Source organism: Aplysia californica, unplaced genomic scaffold (assembly GCF_000002075.1).
Source record: "Aplysia californica isolate F4 #8 unplaced genomic scaffold, AplCal3.0 scaffold00194, whole genome shotgun sequence".
Taxonomy (NCBI): domain Eukaryota; kingdom Metazoa; phylum Mollusca; class Gastropoda; order Aplysiida; family Aplysiidae; genus Aplysia; species Aplysia californica.
In genome coordinates this window covers 1,072,354-1,091,343 of record NW_004797464.1, presented here as the reverse complement: position 1 = coordinate 1,091,343, position 18,990 = coordinate 1,072,354, and the positions used below count along the sequence as shown (strand labels likewise).

At 38.8% G+C, this 18,990-nt stretch overlaps 1 protein-coding gene across 1 annotated transcript in view; it reads left to right on the top strand.

The window, feature by feature from the left end:
• LOC101854498 (S-adenosylhomocysteine hydrolase-like protein 1) overlaps positions 1–18,664 on the top strand; it is a gene marked incomplete in the record, with an annotated part of 113,884 nt that extends 95,220 nt beyond the window's left edge. Inside the window, 11 exon segments of the mRNA XM_035969916.1 lie at positions 1,052–1,177; positions 4,002–4,178; positions 5,399–5,445; positions 6,789–6,852; positions 7,371–7,459; positions 8,103–8,268; positions 9,153–9,251; positions 9,807–9,875; positions 10,595–10,673; positions 12,651–12,771; positions 13,212–18,664. Of these exon segments, the coding sequence (XP_035825809.1) occupies positions 1,052–1,177; positions 4,002–4,178; positions 5,399–5,445; positions 6,789–6,852; positions 7,371–7,459; positions 8,103–8,268; positions 9,153–9,251; positions 9,807–9,875; positions 10,595–10,673; positions 12,651–12,771; positions 13,212–13,218 (1,044 nt within the window).
• Between the last annotated feature and the right edge of the window lie 326 nt (positions 18,665–18,990).

Here is an 18,990-nt window from a genome sequence, read left to right as displayed (position 1 = left end):
GTGTGTGTGTGTGTGTGTGTGTGTGTGTGTGTGTGTGTGTGTGTGTGTGTGCCAATTCTTGACTAAAACTCCTGCGTTCTACGAAAGCTCAAAATGACTCCCAAAACGCCCTGGTATGGGGCCAGCCTGCTTAAGTGATTTGTCTTTGCCTAAGAGGGCGTTGGTGTTAAAAGCCCCGAAGAAACACACAGGGGAGCGCTGATGGTTTATCCTCTTTTTTTCTGTTGTTTCTGTCCGTCTGCCCTGCGTTTTTTCTCACCACTTAATGGCTGTTATCGTGTCGATGTGCTTTTTTTTTTTTTTTTTTTACTCAAACAAGAACAAAAAATGCAGTCGAAAATGGTGAGTGGTTAGCGGGTGTTGTGATGTGGTTTGCTCTTTCTTTCTGATTATAACATAATATATCGTCTTGATCTCTAATCCTTCTTTCTTGTGTTTGTTACTCTCTTGTAACACCTCTATTCTTCGGCACTTGTTTGACCTTCTTGTGTTACACGTGCCGTAAAACTCTTTGCTAAAACTAAACTTAATGGCTGTGCTGTTATTGTGTCGATGTGCTCCTCTTTTCTCTAACAAAAGAAATATGACATGGCTACTGATTGAAGTGTCTTTCGGCCATTCCCAAAGGGGGCACATTAACATATTAACATTTTCTTATGCTCAGTAGAATTGTAAATGGGCTGGTTTATCAATGTCATACTCATACTGTGCCGGAAAAACAGAATACTGAACAACTGCTGCTTTGTCTGTCCCCATCCTTACTATCGCCATTTTCCTCTACCCCTTTTGTATCTTTATCAATCTCTTGTGAACTGCTATTTCCGGGGTGCCTTGATAGTCGAAGCAGACTTTGTGCTGTTGAGGCTAGAGAGGTGAACGGAGTAAGCCTGATTCCCCGTTTAGACTTCTCTGCTGACACCCACCCCATGGCGCTCATTTGACCTTACACAGTTGCGAGCACCGTAAAACCTTACTAAAAACCAAAATATGACGTGTAGGCACAAAAGACCCACATATTAATGTTTTTTTCTCTGCCTTTGTATGTCCGCAGAACGAGGTGGCGGCGGCTCTGGCCGAGTCTGGCTTCCCGATCTATGCCTGGAAGGGCGAGACTGAGGAGGACTTTTGGTGGTGTATCGACAAGTGTGTCAACGCCGAGGGCTGGCAGCCCAACACGGTAAGAACTGGGACAAGATAGGCGGGCGGGGGAGGGGGGAGGAGGGAGAGAGAGAGAGAGAGGGGGGGGGGGGGGGGGGGGGGAGGGCGAGAGAGAGAGGGGGGGGGAGGGGCTGCCACTGGTGGGTCCTGCTTCATTAACTTCTCTCTGTTGTTTCAATCTGTCGGCCTATCTTTCTTTATTCTCAGCAACAAATTTTAATAACCATTATCATGTCGATATGCTTTTCTTTACTCAAACAAACGAACAAACAGATAAGATGATTCTTTATTGTCCGTGCGGGAAATTTTTCGTGGCCTTACAGGGATGGTGAAAACACATGTGGGTATACATTAAGCTTAAATTATATATAAAACTTTCGTAAGAAAAAAAGAAAGAAAATCAACATGAAGGGAATATAAAGGCAGATAATGTTACAACATGTCACACCAGGTTACGCACTTATCAAACCGCTTCCAGGGATTTATCACAGATTCTTATGGAAGGTACATAAATGTATTATGCATAACGTGTGAATAGGTTTTTAGAAGACCATCAGCAATGCACGTTAATGTTCATTGGAACAGCAGCCTTGTCGCAGATGGTAGGAAACTTATCTCTTATATCGTGTTTTGTTGCTTCATGGTGGTATGTCGTATCTGCCGCTGCGTGGTCTTCAAATTACCCATTGGTCTGATGGACTCGGTCTGCATGATTAGATCGGATCGGGTCACATCGAGAAATGGCACTGGCCAGAGCACGCGATATTCAGTAAACATCTGCTGCTTTGCTTCATCAAATCTTACCCGGTACTCTCTAAGGGTGTGCCTATCGTATTCCCCGAGCAAATAAAAGGTACGATGTATTTCCCAGCAATATCATGCGACACGTTCTGGAAGGCTGCTGGCTCCGGTCTACATCAAAGAAATTAGTAATAATAATAATAATAATAATAACAATAACGATATAACAATAATGATAATAAAATAATAATAATAATAATAATAATAATAATAATAACAATAATGATACTAATTTCAATAATGATAATAATAACAATGATGATGATGATAATTGTATTATCTTTTGCACTTGTATGGCCTAATTTTGTTGCAAGTGCCAAAACTCTTACTAAAACGTAAGTAGAACTTACGCTAAAAATGTTATAATACCACAATTTAGATTTTCTTATTGTGAAAATGGAACTTTTTTTGGGGGGAGGGGGGGGGAGATGTTGTTTAGTGGGCGGGAGGGGTGTGCTGTTGTCTCTTTTTCTTGGGGGAGGGGGGAAGGGGGTGTTTGCTGCAGCTTTCTAAAACTATGACCTTTAAAGATTCCCTACTACCATTAATAGAGTAGAGAATCTTTGCTATGACTGTGGATTTTCGAGTTTCCTTAAATAGCTCTTGGACTGTGATGATTACGAAAAGGTTAACGCCCCGCTTTTTTCTCACGTTATGTCCGAAGACGGGGTCAAGGGCCCTGACAAAGTGATAAACAACTGCGTGGAGTGCGTCGTTATGGAGACCGATGAAGAAAATCTCCCGAGAGAGTCTCATTTAATGTCCTCTCGAGCCGTTCTCTATGCAAAGATTTATGCCGCGACTTGAGGGAAATAGCCAACTTGCTAGAGAGAGATCTGTGCTGTCCAAGGTTATGGATTGTGCTGAATATCATTTCCTTATTTAGAACGTCCAGCGCATTAGCTTTGGCGCATTGTCGCGAACTAGGGGTTAGGAGGCGGGTGGTTGGTGGTTGTTGTTGGACAGTATGCTCCTTCTTCTCTCTACGTCTTTTTTTTCTTCTTCAATTCGATTACTGCTCTGGTCTTCTTCCTGACGAAATGTGGCATTTTCGAGGCGACTTTTGGTGCCCTGTAACTCAATCCAGGTATGACAAGAGTCTGAACACCTTGTCTGCTGTGAATCGTTCCTGCAGCTGGTACTTTCTGACTTTTGATCTAAATTGTGTCGATGGGGGCGTAAAAGACACCCACGTTAAAAAAAGATACCCCCAAAATTCTGACTCCTTGCTTACTGGTGATTCTTGGTGGCATTTATTCTCACAATGTGCGTAGAATAAAGCTCTTTTTGGATGAATTCAATAGTGAAGATTCTGTGCCCCTTTGACACATGTCAAATTAAGAAGGGGGCAAGCTCTGTCGTTTACCCTGCCTCAACCCGCGTTTAATGAGTTACAATTTTTAAGCAGAAACACATAATTTATAGATGCTCGACAGAACGCTGTTTGTTACTCGGGAATCAAAGTCATGCCGTATTATGTTTGCAACAACGAAGGGCCCGATCGTTACACTGCAGACATCAGTGCTTTAGACTGTAGTGTTTAGAAATTTGTGTCTGATAATTTCCGCCTGAACAGATGAGTGCGTTCGATAATAAAACTTACTTAACGTCTATGGTATTGATAGAACGCAAACATAAAGTTCTGGCGTCTGTTGTGTAATGGTAAGGCTCTTCACTATTGCACATACAACTGAGTGGGGAAGTTTTTGTATTCAATAGAACTTGATGTTGAGCAGGGGTATGAGCTATTCAAATGCTGTTTTATTTTTGGTTTGTTTTTATCATCATTATTATTATTATTATTACTATTTATTATTGTTATTATTGTTATGTCTCTGTTAGCTTGAATGTTGTTTTTCCACTCTACCCAGGTTGACCCTCGCAAGAGGTAGCCCGCCTCGTAAATGATCAAAACCTCTTTGGTTGGGGGAGGGGGGTGGTGGAGGATAAAACACTGAACAATTAGCCTAATAGTCCGTAAATCAAGACCCAACCAAAGAAATGATGACATCCCACCAATGTTTGTTTGTGCGTGTCCTCAGATCCTGGATGACGGTGGCGACGCCACCCACTGGCTGCTGAAGCGCTACCCGGCCATGTTCAACATGGTGAAGGGCATTGTGGAGGAGAGCGTGACGGGCGTGCACCGACTCTACCAGCTCTCCAAGTCTGGCAAGCTCAGCGTGCCCGCCATGAACGTCAACGACTCCGTCACCAAGGTTAGTTGGCTTAGCTGGCAGAACATCTGTTTCAATTTTTTTATTTTTAGATTATTTTTACAGAATGTGTAGCCTATGTATATTGATTTGAATAGATAAATAAGTGAAAATTATTAACATAACTGACACAATTTTATGATTAAAAAAAACAATTGAATTTTATTTACGGAATGTGTATGTACATTACTTTGAATTTGTAAATAAGTGAAAATTTCCAATATTACTGAACTCTGTCACCAAGGTTAGTTGGCTTGTGAAAGAAAGAAAACAAAATATCATGTACAGAATGTGTATGTACTTTGCTTTAAAATTGTACCTAAGTGAACATTTCTAAGAAGGTTTCAAGGGCTGCCAGCTTCTTTACTGCTGTACCAGCTGTTTCGGGCAACTTTCTAAAACCAGATGGCAGGCACTTTTTGTTTAAGGTCAAGAGATGTCTTCTGTATAATTTTTAAGGGGAAGATTTTTCTAAAATTTGCAACTACCATGTCAAGTCAGTGCAGTACATATTAAAGAGTTTTTATCATGCTCAAAATGATGTAAGTCATTACAACTCGTAATGTTTACCACTTTTTAGATCAGATTCAGTGTTGTACAACACTTGTTTATATATGCCTCTTATTTTGTCGTTCACCTTGGGCAGTATCCAGGCCCATATAATTGGGCCAGCAGGTAATTTCAGTAAGCTATTTGTGAGGCAGCGTGGTGGAATCAGGCTCTCGTCAAAATAATCAAAGTGAAGAAACTTGCATTTTTCCACAGGTTTGAGAATTTTTATCAAATTATTGTTTTTTGGCACAACACCTTTCATGCTCATTAAAGAACTCATTTCTATGTGAATTTTTCTGAAAAGCGTTGATTAAAGGCACAAAAATGTAAATTTTCAGTTACCATGGACTCTTAAGCTAAGGAAATAATTATTTTTGGCGGCCATTTTCTCACTAGTTTTACCTCTGAAAACAGGTGACCCCCACCACCTTCTTTCGCAAATATCTCGACTTGTATTCAAGATGAATGAGATATTTTTTTCATCCAAATAAAGACAAGTGAACAAGCTTTAAGGTGATACCAATAACCCTACATGCCCAAAAATTGACGAGAGCCTGATTCCACCACGATGCCTCACATTTGTTTTAGTTTGGTAAATTTCTTTTTCACATTATTGATTCCTTACATGATGAGAAGTTGGACTTTACTTTTTGCTTCTCTTCTTTCCCCAGACTAAATTTGACAATCTCTACAGCTGCCGTGAGTCCATCCTTGACGCGTGAGTATTCTATGCCACAAAATTCTGTGTGTTTTTAGAGGGACATATATTTTCATATTTTTCTACTGAATTTAGACATTTTGTTTAAATTTTGAAAGTAAGTCCAATAATTGTGTTGAGTTTATGTTCATATTTGGTATTAATGTTTCCTCTCTCATAGGTGGGATGTTTGCTCCTGACCTGACTAGGTTTCTTTTGGGGGTGGGGAGACTACAGTTTGACAAACCTCTGCTTTTGTCTTAGCTGACTTGTATTCTGTGTATGAGTCCACCTCTATGTTGAATAGAACTGAAAGCACAAAAGTCGTAAATCAGACTGTTTGATCAGGGCTAAATGTTTTTTAGACCAACCCAGATTTCCCCACGAGAATCAATAAAATGTAATTCATGTATTTTATTTTTTGGGGGGAGGGGGCAAGGGAGTTACTTCAGCTAAAGGCCGATGTGACTGCTGCCATGAAATGGTTTGTCTTATTGTCGAAGCAGCAGTAATGGAAGTCGAGGGTGCGGAGGTGTGTGGTCTGATGCCTGTTTAGGGTGTCTTATCAATGATTCAATTCTTATTAGACACCTACTTATGAAGAACAAAGTTGGGAATAAGAATTATTATTGCAACAATACATCAGTGGAAGAGAAAAAAAAAAAGCCCTGAAAGCTTAGGCCCACTGATTGGAGAAGCAGAAACATTTGCATAAAGCACAGCCCATAAAAAGAAGCGAAGTGAATACGCAGCGCTGTGTGTTGTGTGTGAGACAGGGCAGAATGGCTTGCCAGATTGTATTGATCCGAGTCGATCCGAGTCAAGTGCTTTGTTGTTGTTGTTTGCTGAGGTTTCCTGAGAATTCTGCGACTCTCTTGGGCCTTCTATATTGTCATACACTTTCCTGGATTCTGCCTAAAATGATGCATTAGGATATTTGTGGAACAGTATTCAATCCCCTCTAGTTTTTTTTTCTTTTAGTAGCCATGGGAAGTTATGTGGATTGCATTACTCCCAAATGGATTTATGTTTGGGAAAGTATAATAAGCCAAATATTCCTGTTCTTTGGAAGACTTTTTTTTCCCCAGACACTTTCCTCATTTCTAATTAGTGCTTTCTATGTTTACAGGGTAATGAATATTGATGATAGTTGGTTTTTTTCCTTTTCTTTTATTTATTGCCTTGTTTTTTACATCAGAAAATGATTTAAATTTAGGGGGGGGGAGGGCATTGATTCTTGATACTGCGAAAAGATATGGCTTTCCAGATTATTTATTGATATAAGTAGTATATTTTATATTCTGTATTTTAATCATTCATATTATGTGGTATGATTTATTTTTACGGTTTTTGTTTCTTTTCAGTCTGAAGAGGACCACGGATGTAATGTTTGGTGGCAAGCAGGTCTTGATCTCCGGTTATGGCGAAGTGAGTTGTTCTACTTTGTTTGATGTTTCTTGTTTACGTCATATCACTTCTTTATTTATGTGGGTGACTGTGTATGCAAGCATGTACTTTTGTGCATATTTATATTTCAAATTGGTTGTTTTTATGTTTACAGATATGTTTTGTTTATTATTATTCTTGCTTCCTTCTTATGTCTCTTACAATCTAGTGCATTGATAAAGCATATCATGTATTGATTTATCATGTCTTTAGCATTAAAATGTGTTTATGTCATCGTATATTATGTATCGTCTTATCTTGTGTCATCATATCTTATCTTGTCTTATCATGTCTCATGTGAGCGGGTGATTGGAGGGCGCCACAAGGTGGCCCTACTTCTGTTCCTTCCTTGTATGATTTCTGTCTATCTTAATTTACTTGAAAAATGACCATTGTAGTGTCGACATGCTTCTCTTTACTCAAAACAAAAGACAACCCGAAATTGTCACATGTATTGGTGAAGCTTTTCTTGTATAACCTTGTCTCCTGTTATGTTCCAGGTGGGCAAAGGCTGCAGTCAGGCTCTGAAGGGACTGGGAGCTATTGTGAGCGTGACAGAGATTGACCCAATCTGTGCTCTACAAGCATGGTAAGTCAGAACTTTGTCCTGGGCATATGTTTGTCCTTGTGTGTTTGTCTGTGTTGGTCTTTGTGGTTGTATTAGTGTAATGCTTATATTTTGAATCATGGAAGCTTATGAAAATCTTGTGTCCATTTCTTCCAGTTAAAAATCAATAAGGCATTTAAGACATGTCTTTTTCAAGTTCTTCTCCAATCCTTTCCCAGCCTTAAATCACAGTCTTTCGATCTTTCAATTCCCTATTATTTATTATCTAAACAGGCATTTAACTCACACAGATCGTCGGAGGGCACCACTGGTAGTTCCTACATCTTTTCTTCCGCCCCTTTGTTTCTGTCTGTCTTTCTTACTTTTTCCCAGCACAAAATGACTGTAACTGTATCCATGCCCCTCTGTCTATTCAAATAAACAAACAGATTGGTTTACAATCAAACGCTTAATGTTTCTTTGGTTCTAATTCTTGCTCTGTATACTTCCCAGGAAATTGAGATTGTTTGAGAATGCTGTCAGGTCTACTGGCGTAATAGTAGGGCCTCTTGGTTGTAAAGCGCAATAAGCTTGCTGTTGAGCCGAAATTTGCGCTATACAACTGCTGATTTTTGTTGTTATTATTATTTGTTTATTATTATTATTATTATCTCCTGCTCCTCAGCATGGACGGCTTCCGCGTGGTGAAGCTAGACGAGGTTGTGCGACAGATCGACGTGCTCATCACGTGCACGGGCAACAAGAACGTGGTCACCAGGCAGCATCTGGACCGCCTCAAGAACGGCTGCATTGTCTGCAACATGGGCCACTCCAACACAGAGATTGACGTGGTGGGTAGAGAGGAGGATGAGAGATAGTTTATGCCCTGAGTCAAAAGTTTGATTGAATTAAGATATTCTGACAGAGAAATTTCCTTACTCATTCCCTACGTTAAGCTGTATTTTGCTGCTGCTGTAACCCTTGCTTTATGACTGCAAGTGACATTTTGCTGCTGAACAAATTTATCTTCAGACTCACACAAACAATTATTTTATGCTCAGATTACTTTTTTCCCACTGTTTTAGAGAATATTGTGTATCTGCATTTTTTAATATAATGCATTTGAGTTTCTCTAAGTAAAAAACAAATTTTGAAAAAAACTTTTATTATGGCTCATTACGATCTGAAAAGAGAAAATGGCAGTCAGAAAGGCTTGGTCACAGTGAGGAACAATAATCTGGCTAGGAAATAGTTCAGTGGTTGTGGTGAAAATTCAGCAAGTGATTTTCTCTTCGGGATTTGACAGAGTGAAATACATCGATATTTCTAAAAGAGAGTCGGAGCAGTTGTTGACCCGTACTGATTCTTTGTAATAACTTGATGGTGTTTTTTTCCTCCCTTTTGCTCTTAAAATCATGTAAATATTGCACTTTGGCATTTCTTATTCTGCTTTAGCCAAGAGGAACTATTTATCCGTTCATCAGATGGGTAATTTGAAGAATAGGTTTAAAATAATGGATTAAAGATTAAAATGCTGTCTCTGTTCAGAGTTTGACCCTTAAATGGAGAAAGGATCGGAAATGAAAAGGACAAAAATGCAATGTAATGAGAAAGAAAAAGTCCGGTCGACAGCTGGCAAACACATATTTATAGCTCCAAGATTAAGACTTAATTATAAAGTCTTCCTATTAAGCATTCTATTTTGGTAACTTAATTGTCTATTTCTGTCCCACAGACAAGCCTGAGGACACCAGAGTTAACATGGGAGAAGGTCAGGTCACAGGTCGACCACATCATTTGGCCCGACGGCAAACGCATCATTCTGCTGGCAGAGGTAAGTTGTCTCCTATTTTCCCCCAACCACCAGGGCTGCTGCTTGTGTGTCCTTTTTCTGGAAATATTCAGTACACGCACTCACATACACACACTCACATACACACACAAACACACACACACACACACACACACACACACACACACACACACACACACACACACACTAGCATATTTTCCATTGGCACACCTAGGGACACACATACACTCACACGCACACACACACACACACACACACACACACACACACACACACACACACACACACACACACGACCAGGTTCACTCATACCCACGTGCACACTTGCACACAGACGTAAACACGTGAACAGACTGCTTAAACAAAAATCTGTGGGACCACCGGACTTCCTTTGGTTTAGCCGGGTTTTCGGTTTAGAGAGGTTACCCAAAAAGAGAAATAAACATCAAGGATTTTATTTTCTTTCGGTTTACAACTGTTTTTTATATTGATTTAATGCTTTCTGTTTAAACGGACTCCACCGTGTTTGTTGCTAGCAGCTGCAGCAGTTCTGAACTTGATCTTCTGTCTCTCCAGGGTCGACTGGTCAACTTGAGCTGCTCCTCGGTCCCCTCGTTCGTGGTGTCCATCACAGCAACCACTCAGGTAGGGAAACGCCCTAGAATTTTCATAACTCATGAAACAGCTCTTAAAATGTCATCATCATCATCATCATCATCATCATCATTGCCTTTCAGACCCTGGATCAGGATATAGGCCACGAACAAACATTTTCCACTTTTCCCAGCGGAAAAACTTTTTCCCCCCTTAACCTTTGCTTCTGGTGGTTTAATGGCAATTGGAAAAGACAGTATATGTGTATGATAGCAGTATGACCTTGTCAGACTGTAAAACTGAATAGTGTTTTCTTCAGAAAACTTAGCTCACTTGAAATGAACTGACTGACCAAAAGAGTTCTTTTCTAGCTTAGTGCATGTTCTATCAGAATGGAAATGCAGCTGTAAAGAGGCTCTATCGCATTTTTCAATGTAAAAAATTACTTGGCTCCTGAGAAATGAGCAATGTTGTGATCATAAAACCATTAATTTTACATAAATAAAGACTATAAGTGACTGTCTCTTAGAAACTCAATATTTGTCAGTGAAGAGTTACTTTGGAATACCTTGCATGTGAAACGAGGGTTTCTTTTTAATCATGTGAACTCAGCAAAAAGTGCTGTTCTCTTAGGCAGTTTTGTTTAATATTTTCATTCTTTTTTACAGCATTTCCTTCCATGTTAAATGTATATCTTTTTGTTGATGTTACTTGAAGAACTAATAATTATTATCCTTAACCCCACACCCCCCCCCTCTTTCCACCTACAGGCGCTGGCTTTGATTGAACTGTTCAATGCCCCACAGGGACGCTACAAGCAGGATGTTTATTTGTTGCCAAAGAAGATGGGTATGGAACATTTTTCTCATTTGGCAGCCATTATAAAATGATAACTTTCCAAAGTGCCAACTTGCTTTTTCACTAAAATTGTTACATCAGCATCAGACACTTTACTGTTCTGTAAAGTGTAGGTGTAGTGTATCCTTGCATTGAAAGTAAAGAACTTTTTTTCAAATGCAAAAATACTGCTAGGTCTAGCTGTAATGTATCCTTGCATTGAAAGTAAAGTACTTTTTTTCAAATGCAAAAATACTGCTAGGTCTAGCTGTAATGTATTCTTGCATTGAAAGTAAAGTACTTTTTTTCAAATGCAAAAATACTGCTAGGTCTAGCTGTAATGTATTCTTGCATTGAAAGTAAAGAACTTTTTTTCAAATGCAAAAATACTGCTAGGTCTAGCTGTAATGTATTCTTGCATTGAAAGTAAAGAACTTTTTTTCAAATGCAAAAATACTGCTAGGTCTAGCTGTAATGTATTCTTGCATTGAAAGTAAAGTACTTTTTTTCAAATGCAAAAATACTGCTAGGTCTAGCTGTAATGTATTCTTGCATTGAAAGTAAAGAACTTTTTTTCAAATGCAAAAATACTGCTAGGTCTAGCTGTAATGTATTCTTGCATTGAAAGTAAAGAACTTTTTTTCAAATGCAAAAATACTGCTAGGTCTAGCTGTAATGTATTCTTGCATTGAAAGTAAAGAACTTTTTTTCAAATGCAAAAATACTGCTAGGTCTAGCTGTAATGTATTCTTGCATTGAAAGTAAAGAACTTTTTTTCAAATGCAAAAATACTGCTAGGTCTAGCTGTAATGTATTCTTGCATTGAAAGTAAAGTACTTTTTTTCAAAAGCAAAAATACTGCTAGGTCTAGCTGTAATGTATTCTTGCATTGAAAGTAAAGTACTTTTTTTCAAATGCAAATATACTGCTAGGTCTAGCTGTAATGTATTCTTGCATTGAAAGTAAAGTACTTTTTTTCAAATGCAAATATACTGCTAGGTCTAGCTGTAATGTATTCTTGCATTGAAAGTAAAGTACTTTTTTTCAAATGCAAATATACTGCTAGGTCTAGCTGTAATGTATTCTTGCATTGAAAGTAAAGTACTTTTTTTTCAAATGCAAAAATACTGCTAGGTCTAGCTGTAATGTATTCTTGCATTGAAAGTAAAGTACTTTTTTTCAAATGCAAATATACTGCTAGATCTAGCTGTAATGTATCCTTGCATTGAAAGTAAAGAACTTTTTTTCAAATGCAAAAATACTGCTAGGTCTAGCTGTAATGTATTCTTGCATTGAAAGTAAAGAACTTTTTTTCATATGCAAAAATACTGCTAGGTCTAGCTGTAATGTATTCTTGCATTGAAAGTAAAGTACTTTTTTTTCAAATGCAAAAATACTGCTAGGTCTAGCTGTAATGTATTCTTGCATTGAAAGTAAAGTACTTTTTTTTCAAATGCAAAAATACTGCTAGGTCTAGCTGTAATGTATTCTTGCATTGAAAGTAAAGTACTTTTTTTTCAAATGCAAAAATACTGCTAGGTCTAGCTGTAATGTATTCTTGCATTGAAAGTAAAGTACTTTTTTTTCAAATGCAAAAATACTGCTAGGTCTAGCTGTAATGTATTCTTGCATTGAAAGTAAAGTACTTTTTTTTCAAATGCAAAAATACTGCTAGGTCTAGCTGTAATGTATCCTTGCATTGAAAGTAAAGTACTTTTTTTTCAAAAGCAAAAAAGCACTGCTTGAAGGGAGGCTTTTCCCCATGAAAATTGTTGATGGACATTGCCTTTAAACATTTTAGTTTGGCAATGGTGGAGACTTGTAGCTATTCATATTGTGGTAGAGGTTGTCTGTAAATTTTCATCCCTCTGAAAAAGTTGTTTCTTGCTTTGATCACTTTAGCACTTTATTCTGTGTCCCTCGTGAATGAACTAGTGGGAAGATTTCTGATCTAATTGAAACATTTTTCCCTATGGTCCTCCCTGACAGATGAGTATGTGGCTAGTCTTCACCTCCCGACGTTCGACGCACACTTGACTGAGCTCTCTGACGATCAGGCCAAGTACCTGGGCCTCAACAAAGCGGGCCCCTTCAAACCCAACTATTACAGGTGAGTTGACTTGACCCTGACTGCGGGGGGGGGGAGCAATGAGGACTCTTTTCAAGATTCTAGACAGTTACAAGTATAGAGCTCAGTAGACATACACACTCACATCTCATATTCATACATACACACACACATACACACGTGTACTGGGAGAATAGTGTGTGTGGGGTTCGGAGGGGGTGATGAGGAATAATTCTAGATAATAGCAATTATAGTACTCAGTAGCCATACACACTCTCATCTCACACACGCTGACAACATTCGCACTCACACACACTGTCACTCTCTCACACATACACATCCAAACAGAGATAAATATGGCAGGAGGTGGGGAGAGGAGAGGCAGGCACCTCACCCTTTCTCTACTTTGACCATGATTTTTATAGTGTTCATATTTAAATTAACTCGTAACTCGAACGACCTTGTTGCTTTCTGTTCCACAGATACTGATGTAGGTAGAACGCTAGCAAGTTCAGAAGGGATTCTCTTTCTTGTGATGTGATGCCTTGCACTTCTTCCTACCATTCCATCGGCTTTCAGCGTCAAGACGTTTTCCTCGCCACCAATACATTTCAGTTCATTAGCTTATCAGCATATTTTTTCTTTTGAATAACACGTTTCATTCTGTTAAGTTTTAAGAGTTTTTGTCAAAATAACACGTTTTGTTCCATTAGGTTTAGATCATTTCTTTCAATCTCAAAGGTACATTTTTACTTGTCATTCAGTTGTCTCGGTTAGTATTTAATTTCGGTAATGAACATTTTGTTTGCTTTTTTTTCCCAATTATTTTGGGGGTTGCCAAGTTCTTGTATCACGTTCCTGTCATCCTCTCAAGAGCTGAGCTCTCTTGTTTTAAAAGCAGCAAACAACATCGATGAAAAGACACAAAAATTGATAACAGACATCTGTCAAAGATTGTTAAAGCTGGGTCACTCCTCTATTTAAAAAAACGAAATGAAATATCCTATACAGCACTCAACGACATCTTTGTTGAGGCTCATAAATAGCCATGGAAGGCTGTTTTCATGGAGTGACATATCTTGTGCACAATCTTTGCAACTGCATGTGTTAATATGGTCCACTGTGATCGTTCCATACCCCTCCACGATGCCATGTGTTCAGGGACGTCAACAGTATATGTGATTGTAGATCAAATGTTCTTATCATATTGTGTTGTTTAGTGCATGTTTAAGGCCTCGGTAAGTTTCTCACGTCCAGAAATAAAAAAGTATGTTTACTCATGGAAAAGATATCTCTTCTTCGACATATAGCCCTGTTATGGTAAATATCTGTAATGGTAGTCGAAGTAACGAAGGGCGCTTTTGACGAACTGGTGGTTAGTCCGTATGGATACTATATATATCATGCTAACTTTTGCTGTAAATCTTCTTCAGTTGTAACTTTGTCGGTGATTGGGATATCTAGCTAGGAATGTGAACCGCATAGCTTATTTACTCCACATACCAAGCCAAGCTGTAGTCTGGGCATGTCATGTCCCAGGGAGAGATTACTTTCTCCGGCTCACGACCTCAGCCTACTGGCATCAGCTTTAATTTTCTGTGCGCTGTTCTGCTCTGTCTTTTTGTTTTATTTTTAACATGTTTCCATAAAATCATTTGGTTTTTGGGGGAGTGGGGGATATTATTTTTTTAATTTGTTCGTTGTTTTTTGGGGGTTTTTTTTTTTAATTTTATTTTTTGTCCTTATGATATGCCCTATGCTCAATGTTTACAAGTTATGTTTGAACAGTAACCAAGAGTGCTATTTTACTAGGCTTGTTTTGTTTTTTTCCCTTTTTTTTATATTGTCCCATGTATTCCAAGTGAAAGAAAAAGAACATCAGCATACCATTTAATTGCTGTCGTAGAATCCTTTTGTCTGATTTCATCCATTTATTTTTCCTAAGGAAAGACAAAACATCAGTGACGTATATACCCCATGTAAAAATGATGACTAACTTGTTGACATGCTTTTACACACATGAAGAAACCGCCTGCCAGAACTTTTACAACAGGCTGAGTGTCAGTGATCTGTTCCCCCTTTTTTTCTTTTTCTTTTTTTTTTTAAAGAAAAGATACGCGAGTTCTAAAACAGTAAATATTTCTGTCATCCCTGTTACTTTCATGTGGTGTTTTTACCTTTTTGGGATATACTGGATGAAAAGAAAATAAAGGACACAGCTGATTTTTCCAGTCCCTTTGGTTACAGAGCCCTAAGAGATTGGGATCACCTCATATCACCTTGCCAAAAAGACAAAAGTCTCGTACTCACTCAGTAACTCCAGTTTGACAAGGTAATTGTTCTCTACACAAGTTCTTGAAGCTGATTATGTATACAGAGACCAAGACAATATTTCTATTGAATATGAGTAAAAGATTAGAAACAATACAGGGGGTGGGGGAGGTTTCTTTTCTTGTACCAGATGTCCTCGATAGTGTTTACGATTGTGACTGTTCAGACATACATTTTATACGTAATAATGTCCACATTAATAGGTTTCCTACTGTCAGTTTGTTGGAAAATCTGTGATGCTCTCATTTTGATCCCACCTGGCTCCAGCACCTCTTGTGTCTATTTCTTTTGTACATACACATGTGCATACACGCGCAAACACATTTGTACTTGGGCTGTGTGCTTGGTGTTCTCAGCCATGATGAGTTTGTTGGCCTGCACAAAAATTTTGGTGTTGAAAAAATTATCTTCAGTGCAGTATCTGAGCTTATGTTAATGGCTCTAGATCATAATTATGATAAAGTGCTGCCTCAGACTTTTCATATCTCGGCTGTGTCTGTCACAGGTTCTCCGATGAAATGCTATATCTGACCTTGTGTAGTTTGACTACATCATCAGTCCTGTCTTCCCTGCCTGGGCCAACTTGTGAGGGAAGGGCCCTGCTCATCTCCCACATGCTCACAAAACGTGGTTTTTTTTTTATCCTTTTTTTTTTGTGTCCATGATTGTTTTATTTTATAACTTTTTGTTTCCAATACCCAAGAGAAGATTTTTTTTGTCATTCATTTTGTGTCGGGTGTTTTCCCACCTGGTCACGCTGAATTTATTTATAATGTTTCGTCTTTGATGCAATGACTTTAGCAGTCTCTCCCTATCTCTCTGTTTGTTCTTGCTGCATACTATGTTGTGCCTTTAGTTGAAGCAAAGAGCATTTTGTCTAGACTGCTTTCACTACTGTGCACCAAAGAGCTCTGAGACTTACATTTTCTCACGTCACTTACATAGCATTTTGTCTAGATTGTGTCAACTTTTCAGTAGCAAATGCTGATCAAATGAGATATTTGTTACATTTGGTTTCAGAGAAATGCGTGACAATGTTTCTGTCGGTTACTAAGTAATGGTGCTGAATAGTTGTAGTATTGATGAACTAAATTCCATTTTCAAGAATACAGGATGTAATTCCAGAGCATGTTGCATTTCAGATGCTGGCTTGCTTTATACAAGAACACACTGAGCATCCTGTTTGGGTTTTTTTTTCAAGATTTTGAAAAGCTAGAGATTTGTTGTAACGACTGTATGTCATTAGAAACTGGGAACCTTTCTGTTTTATAAATTTGTCCATGCTGTGTCAGCCTCTGTAACAGTTTATAGGTTGAAGAAGAGACCTATTAGAGGTGGCCAATAATGTAAGGGCTTTTTAATATTTCTCCAGGCCGATGCCTGGGAATAAATCTGAAGTGCTGACTCTTGTTGTGCGTGAATGAGCAAATGTGAGAACTCTGATATTTTTGTAATCAAGCATCTCTCATGAGGCAATTCTGATCAAGTACACTTTGTTTCTGATTCTAGTGTGCTCTAATGCGTTTTTCTCCACATGTTCCAGCTGATTGTAGCCACGTTTGCATCGCTGCGTGTTGCATCAGGTGTAGATCTGTTTCTTTCTTCTCTCCGTTGTCCCTAGAAATAAGTAACACGATGTGATTGTGTTTAGAGTAGCTCAAGTCACAGAGTTGATGTTATCCAAGACAAAGAATTCATTATGATTTACTATGTCTGCTGTCAGTGCGAGACTGTGCATGACACGAGAGAGTGTGCGTTGTGGACATGAAGTCGTCAGGTTTTGCACCTTTCTGTTTTGGCATTGTATTGACTTGTTTGTGTCGATAGTGCCTAAAAAGTGAAACACTGTCTGTCAGCTCCTGGAAAATTTGGAGGAGCAGCCGCTGTGTCCCGATCCTGGTGTCAACTCGCCATATTAAAGACTGAATGTTATCCAGTTGGTTCAAATAGCTCAAATCAAGACTCTTGTCAGAAAGTGAGAATAAAGAGAAAGTGTATGTTATTGTATCAGCAGTTTCAAGTTAGAAGGCAGCAGCTTGTTGTGGGAGGTTCTGTGTTCGAGTCTTTTATTTTTCAGATTAGTCTTTTTTGTTCGGTTGTAAAGAATGAGAGGTCTTAAGTGCTTTCTGAATAGAAATATTTTTGTAACCCCCCACCGAGGATCCTTTTGTTTCCAACATCCTCTGTTAGGACCTGAGTGGGGATGCCAAAGACGTGGTCTCCTATGTTGAGGGGCAGTACTTACAAACATCTACCTTATGTCCCCCAGAGAGTTGTTGCTTAGTTGATTCTCAAGGAAAGTGTAGCGATAGTGATAGTGTGCTCTTTAGTGTGACTGGCTCTACCTGGCACTTATTTAATTTACATAACAAACTCTGCTGGTCTCACTCAGTCAAGAGGTCATCTGCAGAACCAGATCTGAATTTAATGTGGGTTTTTTTGTTTTACATTTTACATGTGAATCTTTTGCTGTTTTCAGAGACTTGAAGTTGACAGATTAATATTTGTGTAGATTTGGGATGTTGGATTTGTTGGGGAGGGGGGGGGGTGGTTGGTAAAAAAAATATATTTTCACTATTACTGCATAAAATAGTGGCTGTGCAGGAGTATGTGTGTCCACTCTGACAAAAAGGAGCTGTGCATTAATTGCAAGGCTGTCCTTGGTCCACATCTGTATGTGTGAAGGAGTTTGGTTTGTTAGCCTGCCTGGCTTGACCAGTTTGCTCAACACTGCACCTCCAGAACTTGTGGAAGATTTCATGAAGTTTCCATCAATAGTTTTCCATCCAGGTCAGATCTTTTGAATTTTCAGGGATTGAAAACAATTTCTTATTGCTCAGGAGCAGCATTGGCCTCTCTTTTCCTCATTAAGTCTGCAGCAAAACTTGTAAGACAGTGCTTGCATTTCACACTCAGTGTTTGTTAAATGCCCCACTGGCACTATTCGAAGACATATTTTCCTCTTCACATTCACATTACTTTCAGCTATGCAGTGATATTTAGGTACAGGTATTTCTCCATTCCTTTCCATGTGTTGGATGTGAGTTTTGAAGGTATATGCTCACAGTTCCATAATTTTTTTTCTTCTGTGCAGTCCACATGGTTACGGGGGAGTGGGAATGAGCCATAAAGCTGCTCCCTTTCTCATGTGAGAAGCAGTTTAGCTTTTTTTTCTCATCATAGTTGAATGGAATGTGAGACTTAGCTAGTTAAAAATTTGTCCAACAGATGGAAGTCTGAGGTTAGAATCTGTGGGACATTTGTTTTACATGGTCCTGAACAGGATGTTTATCTCCCAGCCTTGTGCCCTATCAGGAGACTAAGTGCCCCTCGTTAAAAATTCTGTCTTCAGTTGGAAGTTATAATCCAACAGGTACTGGGAAACACATAAAGGTAGTTCTTTTGTTGTGTTTTTCTGGTGTGATCACCTTCAAAAGAGGGCCTTGGGTGAGGTCTTGCTTCTAACCCCCTCTAGCCTCAGAATGTGTTGTGAGTGAGAATGAAAGTGTGACTTGAGAATGTATTATTGACATGACATGGTTGGATAATATCATTGTAATTATCAAATTTCAATGCAGTCATTAATAAAGTAAATAGTATCAGATATTGTCCTTTTGACTCATTTTTTTTTGTTGCTGTTTTTTTTTAAACTGTGTTTTTAACTGCTTCTTTACTATCTCTCTTTATCTCTCTGTTTTTGTGTTTTACTTTCTCTGAGTAGTAAACCTGTTTTGTGTTCCATGCACTTAACCCCTCCCCCCCCCCCTCTCTCTCTCTCAATCTCTCTCTCTCTCTGTTTCTCTTTCACTTTATCTCTCTCTCTATTTTTCTTTCTCTGTTTCTCTCTCTCTCTTTGTCTCCCCCCCCCCCCCCCTCTCTCTCTCTCTCTCTCTTTCATGTGGTTAAAGCTTACTCTTCTGTGATCAGTTT